Below are 11,671 nucleotides of genomic sequence, written 5' to 3'. Positions count from 1 at the left end.
GGTGACATTAGTGCAGGGACGGCAGGCTGGTGACATTAGTGCAGGGACGGCAGGCTGGTGACATTAGTGCAGGGACGGCAGGCTGGTGACATTAGTGCAGGGACGGCAGGCTGGTGACATTAGTGCAGGGACGGCAGGCTGGTGACATTAGTGCAGGGACGGCAGGCTGGTGACATTAGTGCAGGGACGGCAGGCTGGTGACATTAGTGCAGGGACGGCAGGCTGGTGACATTAGTGCAGGGACGGCAGGCTGGTGACATTAGTGCAGGGACGGCAGGCTGGTGACATTAGTGCAGGGACGGCAGGCTGGTGACATTAGTGCAGGGACGGCAGGCTGGTGACATTAGTACAGGGACGGCAGGCTGGTACGAGAGACGCAGCAGCAGCAGCAGGACGAGGAAGTGAGGGGAGCAGACCTGGCGAGGGCGGCCTTGAGGTGCACTTGTATGTAGGGCGCCTGGTGCGTGCGGCCACACACCGACACCAGCATCATACTGCTTCTTTTTTTATCCTATATTCCACCGATTAGCCGAGACATTTCGAATTGCGTCACGTGAACTTGGTTTTAAATCGGGAACGTCGTCGGGTTTCAGCGTGTAGCTTTTCAAATTTATTTATTCATTAATCTTCCGTAAGTATTTGCCCGTCGATAAAGTTGTAGAGGTAATTATATGAAAATATTTTATATTTATAATAACATGCATACATCGGAAACCAACAATCAAGTAATAAGTTCACAAATCTGTTCCGAAGCTAACAAGCATACAGGCGAAAGTGATCAAGAGAATCAGCTGGTCGCAACAGACCAGCTTTGTGTAGACACTCCCACACTAATATGCATTTTCATTCTTTCGTTATATAATTACCTCGGACAAATATTCACAATGAACGAACAATGGAACATGCGTAAGCTCCGCCTAAATTCACAAAATGTTCCAATCTTAACACAAAAAGAAACGGCAAAAAACAACCGTTGCAGGCGCAATGCGTATGATATGCAAATGAAGGTAAATGTCACATATACTGAATTTTGCTCAAACTCCAAAAATTGGAACGATGAATTACTCAATTCCAAAGAGAGCAGCAAAATTTATTAGCGTGAAGGGAGCACAAGCAACAGAAGGCGCTGAGTTGATGTACAGAGAGAGAAGAGCTGACCTTGATGATAACTTCCTATAGGGTTTATCCCTAGTCAAATGTAAAGGAAACACGTACCTGAGGCACGTGTTGAATTTCATCAGTTCAGTGAAAGACTTCAACTAACATCCTATTTCATATAAAATTATGAGAAAGTTTTCAATGAATGTAATAAAGAAAATAATTCACGTCACCGATATTCGGCATAATTTCATAGCAGAGATTAACCACTATTTCGCATCGTGAATTGCCTTGAATTAAAAATCAGGTAGAGATGCGCAGTATCCAGAGCAGCCATGTCATTAAATAAAATGATTAATTCATTGCTTCGTACTTTCCCTGTAGTTAAGAGCCCAAGGCGAAAAAAAATCGAGCACAACCACACCATAAACGCCACTAAAGTTTCACTTAATTACTTCGTAACTTACTGATTACAATGCATGGTTTGAAATACATAACATACAGGGCGGCCACAACATGAAAACAAATAGAGATCCGTTTATCGATGCTTCAATTGGCTGAAAGTGAAGCACGAGCGGAAACTGCTGTGTCCAGAGCTGCTGTATCATATAAACAAACGAAGGTTAATTAATAGCTTCGTTAATTACCAACACTATAAGCGAAGGGCAAAGAAGGCAACATCCAGGGCAGCAGTAACTTAAGACTGATAGGCTCAAGATATAACGAGGACCTGAACAGAGGACTGAATGTGTCGTGCAAGGTCAGCAAGAGAGTTGCAGCGTTCACGTCAATGGAGTAAGTTGGTTGTGACCCACATAATTTGTGCACATGCGCGCGTCCTGCCTGCAGTGTGACTCATGATCCGAGCATCATGTATCAAGTTCAACACTTTCTGCTCATGCCAAACTTATTTAGGATATTTACAATTACGTTAAATAATAAGATTATGATGACTTATCGTTACTCGCAGCTTCAAAATCATACAATTACAGAAGCGAATTTGTAAGTGATTAAATAAATAGTTACGTTTAACGTATCACTAAGTTACGCTACAAGAAATGATTTGTTTTTGCGTCATGGGCTCCCGACTTATTTCGTGAGGCGGCATCTATGATACGGTGTGTAATTGCGTTATCGTGTCCCTAACTCGTGTCGTGTGGCGGTATCAACGATACGATGCGTAATTGCGTCATGGTGTCCCCCGACTCGTGTCGTGTGGCGGTATCAACGATACGATGCGTACTCGCATCATGTTTTTCGGACGGACGTCAATTCGTATTAAGATCTAAAATTGTGCAGTTGCGCGCGGGCCGACTTTCGAAGACAACATACCACGCCCAACAATTCATTGCAGGAATTTACTAGCGAGGATTTACCCGAAATTGTCACTTAAAATCTTGAGGTTTATCTGAATGCATTATCCATTGATGATATGAAAAATCGTGCTGTCAAAACCATTAGGCTTCTATGCACATATCAATTAATGAAAGAAGAAACTGTAACATAGAAAGGTAAAAATATTTGTCTGCTTCCACACAAAAAAATACATGATAAAATAGAGGCTTCAGGTCAAGAAAAATGCACTCAATGTTTCTACAAATTATGCAATAGTGTAAAAGGACCCAGGACGAAGAACTTATCTCTGCATCCTTTTAAGTAAAGATGTAGAACATCAACTTGCTAACTATCACTTCAAGTAGAAGATTATCATTGACACGGAACACAAGACAGCACTTGTTTAGAAACTGGGAAGACATATTGAAAAATCAACTACAATGACAATTCTTAAATTGATATCAATGGATGGGCAATCAAATTGCACTGACCTTTTGGGAAGTCTTCTAGCAGGAGATGAAAGTGCCCCAGTTTACAGTAGGTCTCTGGGTCCACTGATGGCACTTCCTCATTGCTCGGTGGAGGTGATAAAGAATTCAATTTTGTGATTGAATTATTGTTATTGTTACTGCTAGTGTTATTATTTAAAATTGGTGTGTTGGATAGAAGTGATGCAATAGATGTGTTGTTATTGTTTCCAGGAATATTGTTGTTGTTGTTCATGGCATTATTGAGAGAGGGCAAGGAGTCTATTGAGTTGGAACACATGAGGGAGTCAAGTGAGGTTGCCGAGGAGGCAAGTCCCCCAGACATATCATCACAATTCTGAGGCTCCACTTTAACATTGGCCAGCAAAGAGTTGGTGTCTCCAAGTATAGAATCAAGACCAAGATTATCAGAGCCCCCATTTCCATAGTTGTTATTGGTATTGCTTCCTGACTGAGTATTAGGAGCAGCCTCAGTGAAGCTGTCTAAGCTTTCATAAATAGATTCATTTGTCTTGGAATTGTTGGCCACAAGGATGATGCGCTCCAGGCACTTGATGGCACGCAGCACAATGCTCTTCTTCTTGGCATGCTGTGGCTCATTCAACTTGATGAAGCCAAATTGCCGGCTGTGGACAAAAATGTGAAGAAATATATCAAGTCCCACTAATAAATTTTCTTCATTTGAAACTCAATTACACAAGAAAATCCACCAGGTAAAAATGCCTTAACTTGTGCATGAGTAATAGAAAAGGCTTTCTACTAATAGAATATTTTAGTTAATTAACAATAATAGAAAAAATATTGACTAGTATTTTTTCCCACAAAGTTTTTACTTATACTACATAGTACAGTTATCAAGGCAATAGAATTTTTTATATAATTCATTTAATCCCATCTATCAGAAATATGTATCCCAATTGAAGGGTTGAAACTCAAATGAAGACAGGTGTTGAAAATATCCGTTTTCCAAGCCTGCTTTCATGCCTTTGAAATATCATTTTTTATGAAATTATAATAGTTTCAAGTTCTCATTTTTCAACTCATTTTCAAGGTCTTGTTTGAAATTTTGACAGGTTAACATTTGAACATAAAATGTAGGTACATTTTTGTTGTATTTTTTTATGCAATACCAGCAAATTATAACTCAAATTAAATCTGAATAAAAAAGTTATTATCGCTTGAATTATTACATTTGTCTCAAAAAAAAAATTAATACCAGATTTTGAAAGAAAAGAGGCATTTTCTCAATCTAGAAAATACATTAGTTGTCTCCTTGCATTTTGACAGCTAAACAATAATGAGCAATTGGTTGGAACACTTTCTGGTACTAAAAAGTAAACAGGGCATTCTACCTCAGCTGGCTTAGATATTTGTCAGGAACTCAGGATGTGATCACATAAATTTAATATATACATATATATCTCATTTCAAAGGTCTTTGTGAGGGCTATTGTATGGCATCTCTGGGTTATCCTGTTTCTAAATCACTATCTACACCACTCTATGGAGAACTGGAGAAGAAAAATTGGTAGCCGCCATCTGCCAGGATAGTATCTAGACATTTTTAGGGCAATGAATTTGGCATCATCATCATGTTTAGCACAAGCATCTATTGACATGTGTCAAAAGAGAAAAATTCTGCAAAAGCTACACCTTAATCAGACCAGAAGGCCCTTGAATCTGGAAATTTTCACCCATCCTGGGGATGTAATTTTTGAGAATTAGGTACCTCAGCTGCAAAACTATCACTCTCCCTATAATTTTAGGAATCTTCTCCCAGATATTCCAATTTGGTTTTATGCAATAACCTAACAGACTAACAGTCCTAACTTCTTGGTTCCTATGGTCCCTATTTGGAATATCAGACACTCAGACAGAAGTTCCTTGAAATTGCAGATAAAAAGAATTTTTTCATTGGTGATTTACAAAAATTGCTTGCAAAATAGGAAATTTTCCTTCTTTTTACAGAAGAAATTAGGAAAAGGACATAGGAAGAGGAAAGGGGAAAGTTTTGCAAGATTTATTTAAGTTCTGGCCAATTCATGAGTGAGCCACCCATTGCTTCTGTCCTATAACTCCTATTTTCCACTTAGCTCCTTAGGCTGTGCTCTTCCTCAATTTATTTAGTAAAAATTACGTAACACAATAGTTTTTGCCTGAAATTAAAAAAAAACATAGTGGTAAACCAATGATTTTTTTGAATCAGTTCATTTCTAATTTACATAACAATTAAACCAATATCTTAAGTAAGATATGATGATGGTGGTATCCACGATACTTTGCTGGTCTACTTATTGTCTTATAGGATGTAAAATTGAACTTGAAGGAAACTAATTACTATTCAAGATTGGAAATTGTGCATAAAAAGCCAATATCTCAAATTCTCAACCATATACCTAGGCTACTCAGTAACTTAGAGGCATTGTTTCCCAATTGCAGTCTAAGCATAATCAAATTTTATAATTGAATAATATAAAAACTATTTAAGCAATTTCTTAAAGATTTAACTAAAGCAAAACAATAGGTAAATGAAAACCAAATGAATCCAACTGCAAGCCTGTAAAGAAAGCATATGATTTCAATTTTAATTGATACTCGAGAGCTTACCTGTCTAATTCTGATATTATTTGAAGCTCTTGAGCTGTAAGCTCAAGTTCGTCATTGTTTACTGGATCCATCATTAATTTTTTGCTCTCATATTTCACTCAGGCACCATAGAACACCAGTTTTCCAACACGAACACGCGAGCACCACACTTCACAGCACTGCTTCACATGTTCATCTGAAGAGTTTTGTATAACGAAGCCAGTAGTGTGACCCGAAGTTGACTTAAAGTTACCCTAAAATGGCACCAGGGGAATTTTACACAATTTTTCAAGTTTTCGTGTTAAAATAAGGTAGAACATTTTTAATAGATGTACTAAACTTTGATAATATGATGCCAGGCTTTTTTTATACGCGTATCTTTGCAGTGTTCGTATTCTATGATAGTACTTAGCAGTCGATGAAGAAGCATGTTTCCCTGTTCAGGCTGTTGGACGTTGGAGACTGTGAGGGGATGTTCCACGATTCGCTGCCAACTCTGCGGGTGCCATACATTTTTCTCGTTTAATTTCTAAACTATTTGTGATTCATTACTTATATATAAATCAGATTGGATTATATTCTCTTAACTATGTAGCCAAATAAAATTAATTCATCAATACAGCAGTTGGCGGCAGGAGTAAGTTCATGCTTGATGCACTTGCACTACGCCTCTACGGTATGTCTATAGACTCAACTGAGTCTAGTGAGTAGTGACCAGTCAGATGATTCATTTCATGTAGGAACTCCAGACCTAAAGCTCAGTAACTCCATTTAGTAAACCAGTATATTTTTATAGTTTTAACTGTTTCAGCACTAGAAATTTAAGACTGCTTGGACAAATTTACGGCCAGTCTAGCTGCCGCCAGCCGGTCTCATGGCCAATCCCCAAGTTCAGTGACCAAGAAATAATCTCCCAAACATAGTGACAAACCAGAGATTTTTTTACAATCAATTCATTTTTAATTTCCTCATTTACTCAAGACTTAAACCAATTTCTTATGTAAGATAATGCTGGTATCCATGATACTTTACTGGTCTACTTATAGGACTCAAAAATGAACTTGAGGGAGAGTCTAAAAAACTCTCTGCTTTGCCACTATGCTCCCAAACTAAATTAACTAATAAACACAGCTGCAGCTTGATAAAACTTGGAAAGTTGGATTGAAATACATATTCAGCAGGAGTGCCAGGAGAGTCTGCAGGACCTAACACTAACAGTGATATGGAGATGTTTAGCTTGTTAAAATTTTTCAATTTCACCTTCACTCAGGAGTTATATGGCAACATGGGCTGAAATTTGCAGTGATCAGACCTTTTCTTTTCAAATACCTTGATTAGGTGCCATGTTAATGTAACTGGCCTGTAATTTTTGAGTTTGTCTCATGTACCTGCTTTGTTGATTGTGGCTATTGGCCCTAACTTTATGTAACTAAGAATGTTTCCTTTTCTCAATGATGTTTTATAGAGCAAGGTCAAAGCAACTTTTAGTGAACTGACACATTTTTTCAGTAACCCTGCACTCTGCAGGGACCCTATCTGGCCTGGGAGCCAAATAAGTTGATAATTCTTAGATTATTAGATACTCTTCTCTAGATGCGTGTTTCAAACTCAATGTTCATCAGCTCCTGCCTCTCTGGAAGTTCTTGAATGACTCAAATTTCATTCTCCTGTCTTGAGTATTGGGGTTCACTGAGTGCTTTTTCAAACTGTGCTCCCAGAAGTTTGCACATGCCCTGGTCGTTTTCAACAAGGGACATCATTAGTTTTCAGAGGCCCCAACGAGGCTCTGATTTGGGCATTTGACTGGGCATATTTGTAGAAATATTTGGGATTCTCTTGAATGGCAGACACCGCTTGCACTTCTGAAACTTGTTGCTCAGCCTTTAGTGAGTCCTGCAACTGTCGTTCAGTTTCCTCAATTTTCTCCTTTGGATGTTCCAGCCTCCGCCTCTCCATTTTCCTGGAGGCTGCCATTATCTGGTTGTTCAAGCTTGCCCATTTTCTCGTGAGGATCCTTCTGTCCCACAGAATTATGTGCCGTTTGGAGGTATTTTTCCTGGCATGTGAGGCGCGCATACCTGCACTAATACATTGCACAGCTTGTGGTACATTGCTTTGGTGTTTAACTCCAGGAACTCAGATCGCCAGTCAATTTCAAGAATTTCTTTCCAAATTGCCTCCCAGTCTGTTCTTTGATGATGAAAATTTAGCCCAGCTAGCCCCTCTCAAGGTGTAAGTCTGTTTTGGATTCCCCTCTCAATTGTTGTCTCAACAACCACTAGTTGATGATCTGATGATGCGGTCTTCTCAACACAAAAATCAGCAACCAGTAATTCATTGCTGGTCAAGAATAAATCCAGGATATTTTGTTCTCTTGTTGGCACCAGAACCTGTTGACTTATTAAGTGCTCCTAGTAAATCAAAGTAGTTGTGTTGCCTGGATTCTAGCCTGATCTCTGTGCCATCCTAAACAGTCTAAGTGTGGCCATCTTATGTGTGATAGGTTAAAATCTCCCACAACCTTAATATTTGGGGATGAATCATGATGGGGGATGGGGGATGGCCACCTGTTTCTATTCTCACTAAGTTCCATTTAATTTTTTGGGTAGGCAGTTAGGCGGTTGGTAGACAAGGGCTATGCACAGTTGTAGTTGGGAGATATATACCTAGTATAACATGTTTCACATATCCATTGTAGCCGAAATGCAGGGGAACTGTTTTTGCCGTGAGGGAGTCTCTGAGGTAGACTATAACACCTCCCTTTTTCCTCTCTTCTTTTTAGTCTGCTCAGTAATGTTGAAGGCCTTTCATCTTGATTTCTCCATCTTGGATATCCTCTCTTAGGTGTGACTTGGTTAAGGCAAGCACGCTTATTCCTTCTGCCTTGGCAATTTTTTTAAGTACACCAATCTTGTAGCTTTTTTATTGGGAAGAGACCCTCAATGTTGCTATCATGATGCCAGAATCTTCCTTTCCATGCATTCTTAGTTGCTGCACTTAGCTGTGGAACAAAGTGCCTGCCCAGAGCCTGGGTGCTGCCAGCTGCAGGCACTCAAGCAGAATATGCTTGATGGTGTGAGTAACAGGGGCATAGGTCCAAGTGAGTGCTGTCCATGAGGCATTATTTGTGTGTTGTGGGGTGTTTGTGAGTGAGGCATTGTTTGTGTGTTGTGGGGTGTTTGTGAGTGAGGCAGTGTTTGTAGGAGTACCAGTATAGTGATGGACAGAATTGCATGGTTTGACATATCCTCTGTATGGCTGATGTCTGGCAGTGAATCATCAATGATATTGTTGATTTGTTGATTTGAGAATGCATTCTGGGTTAGGTATGTGTGTATATGTTTAATGAAGTTGGCTGGGTCTATGGGTGTGAGCAAGGAATGGGCAGCTGCTCAAAAAATAGAAATAGCTGCTGAAAAACTTGAAATTTCTGCTGCTTAAATGATTCAATGTGCTCAATCTGTTTATTGACAAAATTGTGTCAAAAATCACTACCTATGTGGCAGTGTTGGCTGTATTTGCAATCACCTCAAATGTTTTTTTCTCATTTATCATATATAGTGTCTTGCAAATACCGTCAACCGGGGCTACTTGGGACAGGCCTCTGACATGGCGTAAAACTGTTGTAGTAGCAAAACTAATTGAAATATTGTAAAACTAAATATAGTGGCGTAAATGTAAACATTTTTCCTATCTATGTAGTATAAAGGAAGTCAAAAAGCACTACATTTACTAGCTTTGGAAAATTCCTGAAAAAAATGGTGAAAAACACTATTTTGAAAAGTTACTTCTGCTAAGTTCTGGAGCAAAAAAATATTCGCCGTATAAAAAATTTTACTTAAATAAAAGTTGCACCCAGGTGTCGGCTTGAAAACGTAATTGACGGAATATGCCTATCTCATTCCCACAAAAAATGGCAGCCATTTCTGCACGGCGGGGCTACTCGAGACACCCCCCGGGGCTATTCAGGACACTTTCAGAAATGCATTTACAGTGAAACCTCAGTTATCAAAGGCTCCAGTTAAGAAAAAAATAGATTAAGAACAAAGAATATTGATTACATTTACCTCGCTCAGCGAAAAAAATTCACTTATCGAAAAATTAGTGGATCATCGGTCATCACAAAATTGTGCATAGAATGTCATATATAGAATTGTGCACCAGGCATCATAGAATGAAAAGTAATTGACCTAAACTATGATTTATTTCTCCAAAACGTATGATGGTTGTCACTAAAACATTCTTTTCTGTTTTAGGTATGGTTTTCACTATCTTTTTCTATAGTAAATTCAATTAACCCAATTAAAATGGTGTGAAATTACAAGCCATCCTGTAAGCTTACAGATACAGAAAAAATGCTATAAGGCTGCTGATAAGGAGCTTGCAGTGGACAAGGTTGTTGTAAATGCTCAATGGCATGTTCATGGATACGGTAACATTGCATCAATAATACTGTAATATCGCATCAATAATACGGTAATTAATGTATATGGTAATATATCAATAAAGGAAAAACAAGTAAAAATCACAGAAAATGTCATTTATTCTGCCTCTACATCATCTACAATGAAATAGGAGGACTTCAGAGTACTGTTAGTAATGGATGAGTACGCTTTGCATGCTTCAGGTGTTTTAAAATGAAGTTTTATTCCAAGTGTCCATTTTTTCCAAGTGACACTCATTTTTTTGCTTCTGGCACCTTACGAATAGCATATGGAATTTTTTGACAATGCCATTTGATAGCCCTCGCAAAGAGCTATAGAATGAGCCTAAAATTGTTAATGAAATGTGTCATCGTAAGAAGTTATTAACAGTTATTAACAATAAATGCTCAAAACTGTCCCGAGTAGCCCCGGTTGACGGTATTCAAGCATTCGAGTTTCATTTTGCAGGGTGTGTATTGGTCATGGAAAACCTGGAAAGTCATGGAATTTGATTTTTCACTCTCCAGGCCTGGAAAGTAATTGGATTTCATTTCAGGTCATGGAAAGTCATGGAACAAATGGTGTTTTGATTTCCCTCAATAAGGTTGATGTTGGTTACATGGCCAGGATTGCGATAAAAAACCGGTTTGCAGACAAGAAGGCAAGTGCACTGCAAGATCTCACTTTCAAGACATGAGCATGGGACTTCATGCAGGCTGTAGTCCAAAAGCTACTGGACAACAGCCCCATCAGGTATGGCCTTGGTAGGAACCTGAAATGGCTGGTGCCAACAGTCTTCATCTAGAAGGACTGACTGTAAGGAAGCTGTCAAAACACAGTTGAAGCACTGTCTCACTTTGCTCTTTGATGCCAAGAGATTGCCTAACACAGATGTGGATGGTGTTGCACTATGAGTTGTGCAACTTTTAAGATTAATCACAACATTGCAGTGAATTGAATGCACAGTTTTCAAGCATTTTCAACTTCTGATTGACTGGACACTTTGGCATGCCATTGTCAAAGAGCTCCTACAAGAAGCTCTGAAATGTAGTGCAGATGCTCATACTCCTATTCATGGCCAAGCCATGTTTGATAAAGGGTTTTTGTTCAACAAGGAAATCATGACGCACAACATGAAAGAGCAAACGGTGGTTGTCCTGCATGCTGTGGCTGATCATGTTGTACATGTTGGTGACCTGGACAAGATGACCATCACCAAGAAGATGCTGCTTGCAGCTGGCAGAGCCAAAACAGCCTACAGTATTTATTTGGCAGAAGAGAGAGAGAGCAGAATGCGAAGGCCCAGAAAACCTGAAAGATGTAGGCTTTATTGAATGAGCTAGATGAACTGAAGAAGAAGAAAAGGTGTACGGAGGAGGGCATCAAGGTGCTTGAGCAAGAGCAGATGAATATGCAGAAGCATGGGAGAGAAAGGTGGATTCGAAAATTGTTGCAAAGTTCAATGTCATAAGGCAATCTTTGAGAACAAAGCAACAGGAGCTAGACACTCTTGAACTGAACATTAAAGAAAAAGATGATGAAATAGCTGCCAGTTAAATGTTAGGGTAGTGGTGTTGAAGAATGTTCTGAACTGTATTGACATTATTATGTACAATCTCGGGTGCATTACTCAATATTTGTTGTTATTTGACCCTATTGAATTCATAATAGTACCAGTGTGGGTAGATTTTCAGATTTGTGTCATTTTTGTTCCTCTGTGTCTGCCTGCTCTATATATACA

At 39.1% G+C, this 11,671-nt stretch overlaps 2 protein-coding genes across 7 annotated transcripts in view; one reads left to right on the top strand and one right to left on the bottom strand.

Annotated features, from left to right (window-relative positions):
* Positions 1-5,689, bottom strand: part of LOC108677517 (histone demethylase UTY) — a 60,556-nt gene extending 54,867 nt beyond the window's left edge. Inside the window, exons 1-2 of the mRNA XM_018165741.2 lie at positions 5,528-5,689; positions 2,925-3,547 (exon numbers count right to left, since the gene is read on the bottom strand). Of these exons, the coding sequence (XP_018021230.1) occupies positions 2,925-3,547; positions 5,528-5,601 (697 nt within the window). The 5' untranslated portion in view covers positions 5,602-5,689. The remainder of the gene's footprint in view (positions 1-2,924; positions 3,548-5,527) is intronic.
* A 327-nt stretch (positions 5,690-6,016) lies between these two features.
* Positions 6,017-11,671, top strand: part of LOC108677521 (platelet-activating factor acetylhydrolase) — a 19,931-nt gene continuing 14,276 nt past the window's right edge. For 3 of the 6 annotated variants that reach the window (XR_001931264.2, XR_007156601.1, XM_047879742.1), the window contains exon 1: positions 6,021-6,182. Coding sequence is in view for 3 of the 6 variants with exons in the window: in XM_047879742.1 (XP_047735698.1) it covers positions 6,152-6,182 (31 nt within the window). In the remaining 3 variants the exon portion in view is untranslated. Of the gene's footprint in view, positions 6,183-9,960; positions 9,983-11,671 lie in introns of those variants that run through there. The other 3 variants (XM_018165749.2, XM_018165750.2, XM_018165751.2) reach the window with 3 other exon arrangements.

This window comes from Hyalella azteca, unplaced genomic scaffold (assembly GCF_000764305.2).
Source record: "Hyalella azteca isolate HAZT.00-mixed unplaced genomic scaffold, Hazt_2.0.2 contig3704, whole genome shotgun sequence".
Classification (NCBI taxonomy): domain Eukaryota; kingdom Metazoa; phylum Arthropoda; class Malacostraca; order Amphipoda; family Hyalellidae; genus Hyalella; species Hyalella azteca.
The sequence above is the reverse complement of the archived record's forward strand: the minus strand, read 5'-3'. Positions and strand labels throughout refer to the sequence as shown.